This window comes from Eretmochelys imbricata, chromosome 6 (genome assembly GCF_965152235.1).
Source record: "Eretmochelys imbricata isolate rEreImb1 chromosome 6, rEreImb1.hap1, whole genome shotgun sequence".
NCBI classification, from domain to species: domain Eukaryota; kingdom Metazoa; phylum Chordata; order Testudines; family Cheloniidae; genus Eretmochelys; species Eretmochelys imbricata.
In genome coordinates, this window is record NC_135577.1 from 109,317,463 (window position 1) to 109,334,584 (window position 17,122).

The 17,122-nt window shown below is 45.8% G+C and overlaps 1 protein-coding gene across 3 annotated transcripts in view; it reads left to right on the plus strand.

Annotated features, from left to right (window-relative positions):
- Positions 1-17,122, plus strand: part of EVL (Enah/Vasp-like) — a 208,719-nt gene that overhangs the window by 74,353 nt on the left and 117,244 nt on the right. For 2 of the 3 annotated variants that reach the window (XM_077820482.1, XM_077820484.1), the window contains exon 1: positions 11,253-11,396. The exons of the other annotated variant lie outside the window; for it this stretch is intronic. In XM_077820482.1, coding sequence (XP_077676608.1) covers positions 11,386-11,396 — 11 coding nt within the window. In that variant the 5' untranslated portion in view covers positions 11,253-11,385. Of the gene's footprint in view, positions 1-11,252; positions 11,397-17,122 lie in introns of those variants that run through there. 3 annotated transcript variants of the gene reach the window in all.

A 17,122-nucleotide genomic window follows, 5' to 3' on the forward strand; every position in this document is an offset into this window, starting at 1 on the left:
TATGGGTGTGGCTCCAAAGAAGTCAAGCTTCTAGCCACCACAAACCAATCTTTTCCTGCCCCTCCATGTTCTCTGAGAAGTATCACTATTGAAAATACATTGCTATAACAATCTTATGTAATGCTAGGCATTTACTTGGGATTGCCACTGTCCTACACGATATCCCCTCTGTAACCTTGACACATTCCTTCCTAGCTCTACTTCCTTCCTTAAACATTAAAGTTAATAATTTAGCCCTCCTATAGAACATTACCTTCATTTTTTTAATTATATTTTGGGATCTGTTTTTTGTAATGAGCGGTTCTGACTCATTGGGAAAGCACTTTCCAAATTTATCAAACCCATACTCAATCTCTGGCAGTTTGAGCTACTGTATCCTTTTTCCTTTCGGCCCTCTGCCAGGGGCGAGAGGAGGGAACAAAACAATAAAAACCACAATGAATATTCTCTCTCATTACCTTTGTGATTTGTCAAACTCTTAGCCAGAGTCTTGCAGCTCTCTCATGTCTTCATCTCAGTCTAATGCCCCTTACTTCACATGACCTAACCGCGTCTTCTCACTTGATAACTGTTATACCTCCCTCATCCATGCATTTCTAGAGTACTTATGATAAAAGCATTTCCATTAGTATCCAGAAGGCTGTGTCATTGTGCCCTTACCACAATACATGGATCTTACACATTAAGTAAAACATGATATTCAGGTTACACTGTTCAGCAGTTTTGCTTCTGGTGTTGGGTAGCATTGGAAATAAGTTAAATCTAAAAATGAGCAACTATAAAACTTTCTGTAAGAGGTTCCTAGTCTCTGTTTTTTCATGATCGTAAAGTTAATAACCTTCTATCTTTTAAAAATTTTAAATAGCTAAGAAGCCCTCTAAAATAAAAGTAAGGACAGAAATAACATATACAGCTCACCTTGCCTGCTGTCTACAGTTGTGATAACCTTGTTTACTGAGGTAAAAGGAAATGTACAGGGTAAAAATGAGAGTAACTGCTGTAGACCACATGTTCATTGACATTCCGTATTTGGTTCAATGTATGTGAGAATGTCTCTCGACAACTCCTGTAATTAGAAATGAGTGTTAGCCAACATTCAGACCATAAATAGCTGCTCTTGAAACCTAGATCATTTTCTACCTTTTATCTGAAATGTTTTTACAGGGAAAAATTAAAGTAAATCTCTTACAAAAATTAAAAGCTACAGTACAGAGCTGGACATAAAACATTCTGTACTTTTTAATCCTCAACATCTAATTTGAAAAGGCAGGAAAACATTAGAAATGAGCCAAAGCCCCTTAAAGTGAATGGGAGTCTTTTTGCTGACTTCAGTTGGTTTTGGATTAGACCCATAGTGTATGGCTGTTTCTAAACAGAAATATGGAGCTATACATTTTCATCCTTAACTCGCAGGCTCTCCACACTTGGAACCACCGTTTGCTATAATGCCAGTTCTGACAGCCAAGAGATTGCAAGATTGGGCCTTTTCTTTTACTATGGGCTAAAATGTAAATGCCAATGTTTATTTTATAATGACTGTAAAATGTCTCAGACACTCAGAATCCCAGGTCCTTTCATATTTTAATGGGAACATTTTCTGTATCATATTAAATAAACTGCCATGTAATCGTGGTGCTCCAGTTGTTATGAAATTGCTGATTTGTGGTTGTGCAATTAGCTGACTCCAACTAAAAATGGCATTGTAGATATTCTGTACATGAAGTGGCAGATGATGGTCTATGAATTGTTCCATTGCCGCTTAGCGTGGGGTCTGGGCTCATTGCCCTTGTATCAGAGCTTATGGGAGATGAGAAGTTAAGGCAACCACAGAGTTAATACTTTGTAATTCAGCATCTCTAATACAGTACTTACACTGCTAACGTGATACAAGCTATCTGAATCATCAAACAAAAGAGGCTGCTCCTTTGAAAGCAGATGAGGCCTGCACCTGCTGTGAAGCCAATCAGAGTTTTGCTGTTGACATACCGTGGGGCAGCACCGGGCCAGGCCTTTAAGTCTTTACTTCTTGGATTTAGAAAACTTTTTTCAGGATGTATAGCGGGTTCCCATGTTGAACTGGTTAGAGGAAAAAAAAGACCACCTACTAGATATTCACATCAGGGCTAGATGTAGGCCTCAGACAGCAAATGCATCTGATGATTTAACTTGACCCCCTAGTTGCTTATAATGCTGTAAGGTTGGAGGAAGGAATTGGGATTTTTGTGTGTGAAAGGACAGACATTTGTTAAAAGTGGTAGTAATAGTCTCCGGATTATATTTATCTTTTCACATATCCTTCCTGACAATATATTAGTTGTAACTGAAGCTCCTATTTCTTTCCCAGTGCACAGCTATTCCCTGCAGAGCTCCTTCAGGACGGTAGAGGTTGCAGTCTTGTCCCCATGCTGCATGGAGGAGCTCTCCATAGCTTCTACTGAAGCCTCTGGGCACTGATTGTACCTGTCCCATCATTTAGTGGTGTGGGATAGACAATACACAGGGACAGAGATCCACTTGCCTTTCCCTGATTCTGCCCCCAAGTCCCCACCATACACTAGCATATAAGGACTCTCTGGGAAGCTGGGCTTCGTGAGTGTGTGGTAGACACCTTGTCTGCCTCGCCCAATCCTTCCCTTTCTTGTGCAACAGAACCGTACATCATGTTGTTGTTATCGTCTTGTCCCCTGATACTCGTGCCAGGCCATGAAGTTCAAGAATGATTTCAGTCCTTTATGAGGGCTTGAGCCAAGGTGTCAGATCTGAAGAGGGTCACTTTCCTTACAATATTACATTCAAAAGCATGGGCTATATCTCAGTCTCATCTCTGTTTATTTGCATTCCTGTGGAGTGCCCTGTCTGCAATCTCACAATAGTAGGTGTTTTTTCTGCGATGCTTGGATATTAATCACAAGATTTTTTTATTTGTTGACCCTTTATTTCTGCTAATATTTTCCATGATAGGGCATCAATATCCTTAGCTATTGTCATTCTTACCTGAATTTCCTGTCTTCCAACTTTGGCCAAATCATCAGCTACCTCACTCCTATATATACCAACGAGTGATGAAATCCATTGAAAACTCAATCTATTGCCTTGCTTTCTGATCCTCTTAGCCTCCTTATGAATTGTATTGTTGGTAGTGTTCTGGTTTCTCTTGTAAAAGGACACACTGTGATTGCAGAGGAAGTCTGAGGAAGAGCAAGTACACCTCCTCAAAATCTGCATAATTCAGCTGATTAGAAAGATATTGGGGGTGCTTTATCTGCCAAATGTTTGCCTAGTTTTTAAGTAATTATTTTGGGTGCACACTAAGGTTGAAATCCAGGCCTCGTTTAAGTCAATGGCAGAATTCCCATTGACTTCATTGGGACCAGGATTTCACTCTAATTGAATAGCCTCTGACAACTACTGTTGTGGAGCTGGCATGCTAAGTAGGCACAGTAGCATCTCTGTCACATCAATAATTAGCATCTTACTAAATATTTAGAAACCTCCTAATACTAAACAAGTAGATCATATTATATCCTGAATTTTTTATTTTTTTACAGCTCCCTTTGAAGTAAAATGAAGGTTCTGTGGAACGTGGGGAGACTAGAGCCCTGAAAGACTTGTAGTGCATTTTTTACATACAGGGCTAATGGTTAGTGGACAAAGAATTTTTGATCCATTTGCACATGTAATGGATGCAAATCTGGGAACATGAGGGAAAAAATGGTCTTATATATTTATATATGACTGACAGCTGTAAAATGAGTTTTGCAAATCTGGATCTATGTATATTCGTGCATACCTTATGCAGCAGACATGCATATATTGTGCGTACAATTTTTCTTACTGATTTTCAACGTTTATTAGTGTGTCATTTTAGTAGTGAATTCTCACGCCTATTAATTATGCTGTCCGTAAAGGAAAAACATTAGTCTATGCAAATACTTCCTTTTACTGTTTACTCATTGTAATGGGTTTCTTTTTAAGATAAATAATAAAATCTAAATATGAAACAACAAATACGTACGCATAAAAAAGTAATTCAGATAGTCTGAAATATTGTGTTAATTGTGGAAAAAGCATGTTTTCAGCTTGTCTTCTTTCAAAATAGCTCATAGATAGTAGAGTTTATTTTGGATGATTGAGTATAAGCGTCTTGTTGTGCATTCAAACCTAGGACATCTTAAAGTGCTTCTTTTCGTTCTTAAGGAATTAAATGGTTTTCATATCTTGACATGATGTATCATTTTGAGGCTGAGCCAGTAATCTATCTGGGTTCAATCGGTAGCCCTTAGAACTGATAGCATATCTTACATCTCATCCGAAAATCATGCGTGGCTTGCCAATGCAGCTTTCTCTCAAAGAAACACAAATACAGCACCTCGTCCTCCTTCGAATAGTATCCCTCCATTAATATGTTCGGTAGGTGTGTTGCTAAAAAGGTTCCAGTGATATTTATACCGTTGCAGCTAAGGCTAGGCTCTTGTGTGCAAGAAATTCTGATCTTCTTGCAGAGATCTAAACCGATTGTTTTAGACATATGTTCATCTAGCGTTCAGTCCTTGTTAGGTCCCCATAGACCTAGATCCTATTTGTACTTTGTCCCAAGGTGATATTCCCTTCACAGTCCTCTCTTTCTAGTCCAAATCCATCAAGGCATTTTAGCAGTGCAAATGAATGATTAGAGATACTTCTGCCGGAATGTGCACAGTAGTGATTAATTAAATTAACTTGGCACTGGGAGTCAGCACTGGGTTTTATTCCCCTCGCTGTCACTGATTTATTGTGTGACTTTGGGCAAATCACTCAGGACCTGGTATTTTGAGGAGCTGAACACCTACAACTCCAGTTGAAGTTAGCTCAGCACCTCTGAAAATAACACCCTCAAAGTGCAGCTACGGCCAGAAAAAACTGCTTTCTCTTGCTCAATGGACCCAATCACTGTGTATATTAAGAGTCAAAACTGCTTATTTTTAGCAGGAAAATTAAGTGGGGACTGAGTTTGAGCCTCTTTCCCCTCCACTCCCAGGCATTTGGCAGCTAACTTAAAATATTTTTGCGAGGGACCAGACCTATGCCTGTAGGATCAGAGAAATGTAAGGGTGGCTTAGAGCCACCTTTGCTCCAATCCCCACCAGACTTGTACAGAGCACAGCCACTTTGGTGACTTTGGCACAATTATTTTGTGATTTGGGCTAATAATTATTTAGAGACAAATTTTTCAAGCCATGCCCCTGCAACATACAATGGAATGCTGTTCATGCAGTGACAGATTGTATAGCAGTGAGATGAGCAGTGTAAGTCTACCCCCCTGAACTTGGTGACAGAAATACCTGCTGCAGTGAGGCATTTACACACTAAGGGCACGTCTACACTGGCAGAGTTACAGCGCCGGGAGTTAAAGTGCTGCTCAGAGAGCGCTGAAGGGAAACCGCTGTTCTGTGTTCACACTGTCAACTGCCTGCGCAATAGTGCGTTCACATTTGTGGTACTTTCAGTGGTATTTGGAGCGGTGCACTCTGGGCAGCTATCCCACAGAGCACCTCTTTCTCTTCTGCTGCTAAGAGTTGTGGGAACATGGAGGAGGTTGCAGGGCATCCTGAGTCCTGTCTCATGTCTCAGTGCCCCGTGATGCATTGCTTCGCATCCCAGCAGTCCCTGTGCTTCTGTCTGCATTTAGCGCCATCTTTCAACGGAATGGATCCCAAACTGCTGACCAGTATGCTGTTCGCTCTGACCAACACATCACGAGTGGTAGTGGAGTTATTCCTTAAACTACAAAGGCAAGAGGAGTGCGACATTGATCTCACCACGCATAGCAGCTACTACATGAGATTGCTTGTGGCATTCACGGAGGTGTTGACAACAGTGGAACACCCCTTTTGGGCTCGGGAAACAAGCACTCAGTGGTGGCATCACATCATGATGCACATCTGGGATGACGAGCGGTGGCTGCAGAACTTTCGGATGAGGAAAGCCACATTCATTGGACTGTGTGATGAGCTCACCCTAGCCCTGCGGCACGAGAGCTGTCCTGCCATTGGAGAAGCATGTGGAGATTGCACTGTGGAAGCTGGCTACTCCAGACTGCTATCGATCGGTTGCTAACCAGTTCGGAGTGGGAAAGTCGACTATTTCCCTAAGTCTGCAGGGCCATTAGTCGCATCCTGCTCCGAAAGTCTGTGACTCTAGGCAATGTGCGTGACATTGTGGATGGCTTTGCACAAATGGGCTTCCCTAACTGCGGAGGGGTGATAGATGACACACACATTCCAATTCTGGCACCAGACCACCTAGCCCAGGGGTGGCCAACCTGAGCCTGAGAAGCAGCCAGAGTTTACCAATGTACATTGCCAAAGAGCCACAGTAATACGTCAGCAGCCCCCCATCAGCTCCCCACCACCCCCGCTCCCAGTGCCTCCCGCCCATCGGCAGCCCCGCAGATCAGTGCCTCCCCCTCCTTCTTCGCACCTCCTGATCAGCTATTTTGTGGTGTGCAGAGCAACCCCCCCCCCCCGGCACATTGGAAAGCTGGCGCGTGTAGCTCTGGCCCTGGAGTCGGTGCCTAGACAAGGAGCCGCATCTTAACTTCTGAAGAGCCGCAGGTGGCTCTGGAGCCAGAGGTTGGCCGCCCCTGACCTAGCCACTGAGTACATTAATCACACGGGGTGTTTCTCAATGGTTCTCCAGGCACTTGTAGATCACCGTGGGCGTTTCACAGACATTAATGGAGGCTGGTCTGGAAAGGTACATGAAGCACACATCTTTCGGAACACTGGCCTGTTCAGGAAGCTTCAAGCAGGGACTTTCTTCCTCAACCAGAAGATCACTGAGGGGAAGTCAAAATGCCCATTGTGATCCTGGGAGACCCTGCCTACCCCTTAATGCCATGGCTTATGAAGCCATACATGGGGCAAGCTGACGGCAGCAAGGAGCGATTCAGCGACAGGCTGAGCGAGTGCAGAATGACTGTTGAGTCTGCTTTTGACCATTTAAAAGCCCGCTGGCACTGCCTCTGTGGGAAGCTGGACCTGGCCGATTACAATATTCCTATGTTTATAGCTGTGTGCTGTGCGCTCCATAATATTTGTGAAGGGAAGGGTGAAAGCTTCACTTAGGGCTGGACCGCAGAGGTTCAGCACCTGGAGGCTGAGTTTGAACAGCCAGAGACCAGAGCTATTAGAGGGGTGCAGCGCGGGGCCATAAGGAACAGGGATGCTTTGAGGCAGCAATTTGAAGCTGAAAGCCACTAATATTTGTTGCTATGCTTGGGAGTGCAGTGCTTGTAATACTAGGAGGTGATTGGTGCAGACGATGCAATATGTGGATTTAACATAATTGTATGTTGCTTTGCAGGTTTCTTTTTGCTTTAAATTAATTGCTTTCAAACCAACACAATTCTTTTATTAAAAAACAACAACCGGAGGAGAAAATCAAACCAAGAAAAAAAAAAAAACAGCAGTGAGGGGGATGGGGGAAGGGAAGGTCCCATGAGGAGGAGGGGTCCCAGGATGGCTAAAGATTTGTGTACGTCCAGGAGTCGTATCCAGCCTTCTCCTTCGGAGTACAATGCAGCGGGTGCTGTTCTTCAGCAGGGCCAAACTGCAGAGGGATGGGTGTTGCGTGCAGTGGGTAGTGGGAGTCCACAGTGCCGGACTGTGAGGGGGGAGGAGTGGAATGCCGCAGGTATAGACTGGAGCCAGGAGGTTCCTAATAAGTGTGTGTTTGACGGTGTCTGGGGCGAGGGGGGGAGGGCGCATGGGAAAGAATTTTATGACAGCGGCTGCAGGGGAGGGCAGGCGCGGAGCTGCTTGGTTTGAAGAGATAGTATCACCTGGAGCATGTCTGTTTGGCTCTCCATAACCTTTAAGAGCTGCTCCATGGCTTTATTCTGGCATGCCGCGTTCTCCTTTCAGTCCCTCTTCTCGCTGTCCTGCCACTCCTTCAATTCCTGTTTCTCAGCGGCGGAGTGCATCATAACCTCATGCAGAAAGCCCTCCTTAGTTCTTCTTGGCCACTTTCTAATTCTGTGCAGCAGTTCAGCCACCGATAACAAAGAGGGAGGCTGGGCTCCCAAGGTCATCTCTGTGAAGTTTAAATGCAACATTTTACAGAAGCAGTATTGTTTGCAATACAGAGAATGCTGATTCATTGATTTAAAACACAGCCAGTACTCAAACACCTGTCACTGTCTGGCTGACCCCAGACAATCACACATGAGCCACAAGACCCCCAAAATGGTGAGTAGCCCCAGGGGCAGGGTAAATCACTCTTCCTGGACCCTGCTGTACACTGGGAACGTGGCACTCGGGTAGAGCCAGCACTGAAGGGGAGGACTGATAATCATTTCTGTCCTCACACTTCCCACAGGATGTGATCATTATGGAAGATATCTCGCTGCTGAGGGTGAGCAGGGAATCAAGGGAGGGTCTTCTCCAAGCCTGCGACTTCCACCCTGGCCCCTATGCAGCTTGCCTGTGTGCAACAATGGTCTCCCCGCCCCCATGGTGTCACAGCAGCATGGGAAAGTTACTGTTAATGGGGCAAGAAACAAAGCAGCTCTGCTGAAGAACCTGTAGGAACGAATTGCCCAGTATCTCCATGAGAGTTTCCTGGAGATCTCTGAGGCAGATTCCCATGAAGTGAGGGAGTCAATCAACAGCCTGTTCCACCGCTCAGACTAGGCATGCGGTGGGAGACTGCTTCCTGCAACCCTCCTGCCCCCAACAACTCGCTTCAGCAATTCCCAAAACCAAATCCACTTAGCAGGGGCCTCCTCTTCTGTTTCCACTTCACCAACATCTGGCAGTTGTGACTGGCTAGCCTCCTCCAGGGTAGAAAAGAGCTCCTAGTTGCATGCATCTCTGACCTCCGAGTCATCCTCTGCCTCTGGGTCTCCTCCACATCCTCGTCCAAGATTTCCTTCTTCTGGCTTGATCCACTTTTGACTGGCACGCGAGCCACCGAAGTATCCATAATGCCGTTCGCAGTGGAGGTGGGATCGCCACCAAGTATCGCGTCCAGCCCTTTGTAGAACTATCAGTTCGTGGGCGCAGCACCGGAGCAGCGGTTTGTCTCCCGCGCCTCGTGGTAGGTGTTCCACAGCTCCTTCACTTTGACCCTGCACTGCAATGTATCCTGGTCCTGGCCCCTTTCTGCCATGAATCATGAAATCTGTCTGTAGGTATCATAATTCCTACAGCTGGAGTGCAGCTGGGACTGGACAGCCTCCTCTCCCCAAATGCTGATGAGGTCCAGCAGCTCGGCATTGCTCCAAGCGGGGGATCACCTGCTGTGTGGTGCAGCCATTGCCACCTGGAAAGATGCGGTGAGACCACTGCACGCATCACCGAGCAAACAGGAAGGGGACTTTCAAATTCCAAAGGAATTTATGGGGTGGGGATGATGGTTGGTTGGTCACCTGAGGGCAGGGCAGTAGAGTTCAAACCGATGACCAGAGAGGCGAGAACAGGCATTGCGGGACACCTCCCGGAGTCCAGTCGCAGCACTGTAATCGACCAGGGTGTCTACACTGGCACCACAGTGCTGTAGCCCCAGCGCAGAAAGCCACACGCCTCACGTTGGGGTGGCTTTTTTACAGCGCTACAGCTGTGCAGTTTCTGCGCCCTAAGTGGCTTGGCAGTGTGTACACCTCGGGAGTTACAGCACAGAAAGCTGCTTTACTGCACGGAAACTTGCCAGTGTAGACAGGGCCTAAGTGGATGTCGTCTCTTGCTACGCATAGGAGCCAGAGAAAGGACATGCCACTGCGTCCGGGAGCCACTTGAGGTAAGCGATGCTCGGAGCCTGCCCCCCCTGAGTGTCTCCCCATACCCCAACCCCCTGCCCCAGCCCTGATCCCCCTCCCACTCTCCAAACCCCTCGATCTCAGCCTGGAGCACCCTCCTACTCCCCAAACTCCTCATCCCCCAGCCCCACCCCAGAGCCCGCACCCCCTCCCGCACCCCAGCCCCAATTTTGTGAACATTCATGGCCCACCGTACAATTTCTATTCCCCAATGTGGCCCTCTGGCCAAAACGTTTGCCCACCCCTGGTCTGTCACATAGTTTGGTGACATTTTCCTATCTCCCAGTGACTGCTGAGAATCCCACGCACACATCCTGTGATGTTTCACTGTGATCCCAATATGGGCCAGTTGAACAGGTTTTTAAAATCAGTTCTGTGATAGTAAAAAAAAAAAAAAAAAAAAAAAAAGACAAAATAAATTAAAATAAAATAAAAATGTCATAAAATAGCTCTCTATTATCATCTAGAAGCAGCTTTGTTTCCTTGCTCTTGTCACTTACACTTCAGCTTTATTTTTTAAAATCTTCAGGAGTTGTAACCTGGAATAGTATTTACATCAGGCCAGATTCTCTGCTGCATGTTGCAGGAGGCTTAGCACAGGCTGTGTAGCACAGGCTGGGAAAAGGAAGAGGGGGCTGACTCCCACCTTTTCCCTCTCCAAATTCTGACCTGTCTGGGGGCCTGCCTGGTCCCTAATGCAACTTAGACCACCCCAGGTTACGCACTCAGAACTGAATAAGTACTATTCAGCATGAGTAAGGACTGCATTGATTATCAACCCTTTTGAGCAGATACGCTCCACCAATGCAAATGGTGACTTTCCTTGCCTGCACTGAGGGTTTGCACTGATATGCTAGCTCAGTGGTTCTCAAACTATTGTACTGGTGACCCCTTTCAGATAGCAAGCCTCTGAGTGTGACCCCCCCCCTTATAAATTAAAAACACTTGTTTATATATTTAACACCACTATAAATGCTGGAGGCAAAGCAGGGTTTGGGGTGGAGGCTGACAGCTTGCGACCCCCCCCCATGTAATAACCTCACAACCCCCAGAGGGGTCCTGACCCCCAGTTTGAGAACCCCTTTGCTAGCTGCTGAAATTAGAGGTATCCCTCAATATAGACAAGGTCTCTGTGTTTTGTACAGGATCAAGTACAGTGACTGTGTTGCACAAATGATAATAATTCTGTTGGATTTTTTTTTTTGTCACTGAATCCATGACAAGAAAAACTAATTAAATGCTTTTAATATCAACATTACCAGTGGAAAAAATGGCAGTTGATCTCATCTTAATCCATATTCTCGGTCTTGGACTATTGCTTCTTTTCATCTTTTTATACTGAACAAATTTTCTTTTCTTTTCTTTTCTATTTTTTAAACCAAGTGTTATTTCCTGCTCTCTCTTTTTTGGTAAAACTTCCGTTTTCCTGTTTGGGTATAGGGCTTTATGCATACACTCTCAAACTACATTACTGTCGAGTTTTTGTTCCGCTCTATAAATTGGAGAAACAGAATATCTGATTTAGCACGATTACGTGTGACAGATTGATAATACATTGTTTCTGAATCTTCTGCTAAATCCTTTTTTCAATGGCAAGCTGGTAAGTACCTGGGGACTCTACCATGAATATATAATGACTTTGTTGACCAAAATTCATATGGTGTAATATAAAGAATAGCATGTCCTATTTAAACTGTACTTTCAGAAGGTTTGTGTTTCAGTTATGAAAAGATAATTAGATTTTTGTGGCAATAATAGATTGCTCTGATTCTGGCTTCCAGTGCTGAACTTGATTCACTGGGCCAAATTCGTCTCTGTTGCAAGTCAAATGATTTAAGTGGAGTTATCAGAGATTCATTTGTCCCATTGAGAACTGAATGGGAATAAGAATTCACCTGTGTGGATCTCATTGAAGGATCAAGGCCTTATATAGTTTGTTGTGTTGTGTACAGTTATGCATGTGTCTATGTCCTGATGGATAGTGTCATGTTTGTAATTTGCATATGTTTGAATTTTTTAAAATCTTTGTTTAAAACGTTGTTCTACTCAAACACACTCCAATGGCTTTGAGAGTGTTTGTCTGAAAGCATTAGCTGGTGTCTAAAATTTGCATTTTCCGTTCACAGTATAGTTTCTGATTGTGCATGTTGTTTCAGTATTTTCTAAAATTAGTTACTTCTTGTTCTTATTTCTATAAAAAGGGAAGTAGTTTACATTAGCAATGGCCTGATCTTGTAAGGATACTTCATTACAATTTTATATCTCAGCATATGTAATAGACTAATCAAGTCTGTGTCATTTTTTTCCCTACGCTTACCATCCTGATACTTACTTCTAAGAATTTGGTGTGTGTAGTGGAGGTTGTTTGCAAGATGGCATGTGGGACGCTATAAAGTACCGCACTTTATTACAGGAAGATACAGTGAGTAGGTTAAAGAGTTAATGGATCAGTGAAGTGCTGGAGAGGGTGGAGGTGTGCATACATTGCTTAAATAGCTTGAAGGTCAAAGGAAAGCTTCCGCCCTGGAGTATGGCATGTTCCTATCTGTAAGCGGGGGAAATAGATCTGCTCTTGTGGGGAACTTTCCTGGCTTCTGCGCTACCCCGGTTAAGTGGGCTAGCAAAAGGATCTGAGTCCTCGCTCCCACTTCCTTTACCCAGTGGCCTCCCTGCCCTTGAGGACTCCCCTTCCACTCTCCTGTCTGGCAGAGTCCTCGTAACCCCAACAAGGCTGGACCCAGGATTCCTGGGGGGCTCGACCCCCAACCCTGCTGTGGTCACCTAGGACAGGAGCTAGGGTGTCCCCACTCCGGGGTACTCTCTCTGCATTGGACACTTCTCTGATCCACTGACAATTACATACAAGTTAAAACAAATGCAAGTTATTTAATCAACAATTAAATTTAAAAAGAATAAGAAAAAATGGGAAAGGTTAAAGAAAACACATCACCCCGCTCTGTGGCAGGGAGCATCACAAACAGTGTCTCTGGAATGTCAGGGCAGTTCACAGTCTGTTCCTTGTAAATCCCAGGCCTTCTTCTCAGGCCCTGGCTTTGCTGCAGAGATGCTGTGGGTTGGACACTTGCTCTGGTGGTGGCCACATGCTCTCAGGCTCTAAGTGGTAGGACCCTTCTTCCCAGTGTTGCCCCGGCCCTGTCGGGGTTACGATCCAAGCCTGGCCTGCAGAGCCCCATGGCTGAGGCGTCTCCCTGTGCTGGGCCTGCTGCCCCAGGGTCCCCCTTGCTCTCCCCAGCTGCTCACCGCACCCAGCTCCAGACTGCTCCAGCCCCAGCTGCACCACTCGGTTTCTGCAGCTGCTGCTGCTCTGCCTCCAGCTCCCTGGGCTGCTTCTTTGGCCCCTCTACCTCTGGTTGCTACAGCTCTGCTCCCAGGACAGGTTTGCTCTGCAGGCTGCTTCTGTGACTCTGTTCCCAGCACTGACCTGCTTCCTGGGCTGCTTTTCTGGCCCCTCTGGCTCTGGTTGCTGCAGCTCTGCTCCCAGGGCAAGTCTGCTCTCTCTGGGCTGTGCCTCTGGCTTTGGGGCTGCAGCTCTGTTCCCAGCACAGGGTCTGCTCTCTCTGGGCTGTTTTTCTGGTCCCTCTGGATCCAGCGCAGCTCTGCTCCCCAGCTCAGCTTGAGCCCCTGGTTTCTCCTTAGCTCGGCCCCACTCTGTGTGACCCAGGCAATTCCAGCTCACGCAGAGGACGGGACCTCCCTGACCTCCTGACTCCCTGATTAGCCTGCCCGCCCTGTCATTCAGGCTGACCTGGAGCATTGGCCTCTCCCCATTGTTCCTGGGGGCTGTCAGTCTCAGGGTCCGGATTCCCATAGACCCTTCCCCCTTTTTAGTACTGGGAGCTAGCAACTAAAACACCCCCACTGAATGTTAGTAAGGGGGCAACAGTCCCCTTACATATGTATCTGACTATTTTGGCAGGAGTGATGTTTTTTAATGACTAAATTGCTGAGTATGAGATGCCTTTTGTTCAGCAGCTGTTTATATTTTTTTAAGATGCTGAGTTGACGTGCTCCCAAGTGGAGTTTGCCTTGAAACCCTTTTTTCCTTAAGCTAATTGTTCTGTTTCGCAAGAATGTATCAGAACAGGAAACAGAGGAGTTAAAATGAATTCACCAGCTACTACCCAAAATCTTAGCAGGATAAACTAAGTGCTGGGGCCAGATTCTGCTCCCAATTTCATTGGTGTAAATACAGAGCAACTCCATCAGCCCTGATCTGATTCGCTGCTGACTCGCAGCTCATACGCCATTTATATGTGGGTAGCAGACATAAACAAATCAGAATTCTCTATTCATTCACATCAGTGGTATAGTAGGATAGAATTGGTGGGAGATTACTATCAGACCTCTATGAATCATCTGTTACTCTGTGGTGTCTCTTTACATATGTTATACTTGCATCCCAGATTACCTCACGGTCATGTCTCAGTGCTTTGATGCAGCAAGTTACAAGTAAATAACTGTGAGCCTTATTGAGCATGGCTACACTACATGAATTTTCACACTGAAGTGACTAAGCCCCCAAAGTCCTGGCCTACTAGGACTGGACTCTCAGTGTAAAATCTGGATTCTCTATGACTTGTCTCTTCTTTGGTTTCCAGCTCACAAGTCTACATGGATGTCTTCACACATTGCTCAATATAGTGTTTTAATAACCTCAGAAAGGAGAAATCAATTAAGGGGAACACCATCAGCATAAAGAGCAACTTCTGAACCCTGTTCTTTTATAACAACACATAGTAGTTCGCATCGTGCTTGTTAGTCACACAAACCTTCTCTGTAAACTACTTCCTTATCTGTCAGGCATGTTCTGAGGCTTAATTCATTAACAACATCAAGCCTTTTTGAGATGTATGGATGAAAGATGATATATATATATATAATGTGTGTGTGTGTGTAGGGGTTCTCAAACTGGGGGTCGGGACTCCTCAGGGGTTGCAAGGTTATTACATGGGGGGTCGTGAACTGTCAGCCCCTACCCCAAACCCCGCTTTGCCTCCGGCATTTATAATAGTGTTAAATATATTAAAAAGTATTTTTGACTTATAAGGGGCGGTCGCACTCAGAGGCTTGCTATGTGAAAGGGGTCACCAGTACAAAAGTTTGAGAACCACTGAGTACAGGATTGTTGTAATTTTTGTTATTGGTATCTTTGGATTTAAGATATTTTATAGAGACATGGGAGTTTTAACAAAGAAGCAATTTAAGGGCAAGGCTGTGAATGGCTATAGGCAGATGCACAGTGTGGATGGATCTTCCCCCTTTGACAGCTCATCCAAGGGCCAGCCACAATTACAATCCCTCGATGCACATCAAAGGCGGTGGAAAGGAGGCTGGTGCATAGCTTGCCTCCTGTTCACCAGACTTCAGAGTGCATTAGAGAAGGGAGCATAAAAGGTGGTGTGACCTGAGCAGATCCTTCCGTGCATTGGGTCATAGGGGGGATGAGAGACCATGCCTCCCCCTTAGTTGGGCCGGTGGCTAAATGCCCTCAACCTTCACAACAGTTTTGGTCAAGGGAGTTTTCCACTTGTTCCCACTGCTGCTCTAATGCAGGAGCAGAGTCCTGCCTCGCTTGGTATCTGGTAGAGCAGGGGTGAGCAAACTTTTTGGCCCGAGAGCCACATCTGGGTGGGGAAATTGTATGCAGGGCCATGAATGTAGGGCAGGGGGTTGGGGTGCGGGAGGGGGTGCGGTGTGCAGGAAGGGGCTCAGGGCAAAGGGTTATGGTGCAGGTGGGGAATCAGGGCAGGGGGTTGGGGTGTGGGGTGCAGGAAGGGTTCAGGGTGTGGGCTCTGGCCCCATGTCGTTTACCTCGAGCAGTTCTGGGATAGCAACAGCCCGCAGTGGGGCTAAGGAAGGCTCCCTGCCTGCCCTAGGCACGCGCTGCTCCCAGAAGTTGCCAGAATATCTGGCAGTGACTCCTGTGGGTGGGGTGGGGCAGGCGGCACCGCTGCATGCTGCCCTTGCCTGCATGTACCACCCCTGAAGCTCCCATTGGCCACGGTTCCCTGTTCCCGGACAATGGGAGCTGCGGGGGGCGGTGCCTGCAGGCGAGGGCAGTGCATAGAGCCTTCTGCCCCTCCTCCCCCAGGGGCTGCAGGGACATGGTGCCAGGCGCTTCTGGGAGCGGTGCGGGGCCAGGGCAGGCAGGGAGCCTGCCTTAGCCCCGCTGCGCCACATCCCGTGGGCCAAATTGAAAGCCCTGATGGGCCGGATCTGGCCTGCAGGCCACAGTTTGCCCTCCCCTGTGGTAGAGGATCCTCCAGAAGTGATGCTGACTTCGGACAGGAAGTAGAAGTGGTAGATTGTATGGCAGGACAAAATTAGCGACCTAGTCATATCTGCAGCAAATGCTAAGATGCCAAATATGGGAAATGTTTTGCTTGTAGTAACTTGACTGAATGCTTTTTTGCTCTGAAGTTTCTAGAGGTATTTTTAAGCTCTATTTGAATAAGTAGGTTGGACAAAAACTGCAAATATGGTGCCACTCCATAAATGGCCATTTCTTTAAATAATTACATCTAATTAAAAAATATTTTCTTCCCACCCTAATCATTGAAATAATTCTGTTTAGCAGAATAGTCCATTAGAGTTTGCAGCTGACCCCAGCTGCTGCAGGAATGTGGTCTCTATCTTTGTATCTTGTTAACCTCTGAGGTTAATGTTCGTATATCACACTAGCCATACTTCTCATTATGTACAATTTCTTATTTACATAGGTTTTTTTAAAGGTAATGTCGGATGAATTATATCAGCATGTGAACCCAGCTACTACTTGCACAGCAGGTTTAACCACACAAATGTGACTTCCTGTAAAAAGTACAATATGTTAAAAACATATTGTAGAAGGCTTTTGTAATTTTTCCTTGTGAAGTGGATTTGTTGCAAGGTAGAACAAGCCCTTGACCACCCAAATAACTTCTGATATCAATAATAACGATCAGGCTGGTGAGAAGAAAAATAGTACAAACCAAGTTTTGATAAACAAAATGAAAACAAAAGTTTAGGAAAATGTTCACTAACTAGCAGTTTGCAACTTCAAAGAACTTTACAAAAACTCCTTAGTTAATGAAGATAAATAAGTAATTATTAGCATCCTCATTTTAAAAAGTGAGGCATATTCTTAGCTTTTGTGAAATATCAAGTCAGTGGAGCGATGGCTGTTTACACCAGCTGAGGATCTGCTCCAGGGAAACGGACTGAGTTTTGTGTAAGTCTGAGAGCCAGTATGGGCTTCAGTGGTACTACTCACATGCTCCAGTACTTTGCTGGATTGGGGTCCGAGTGCTCAACACTGTGCAGGAT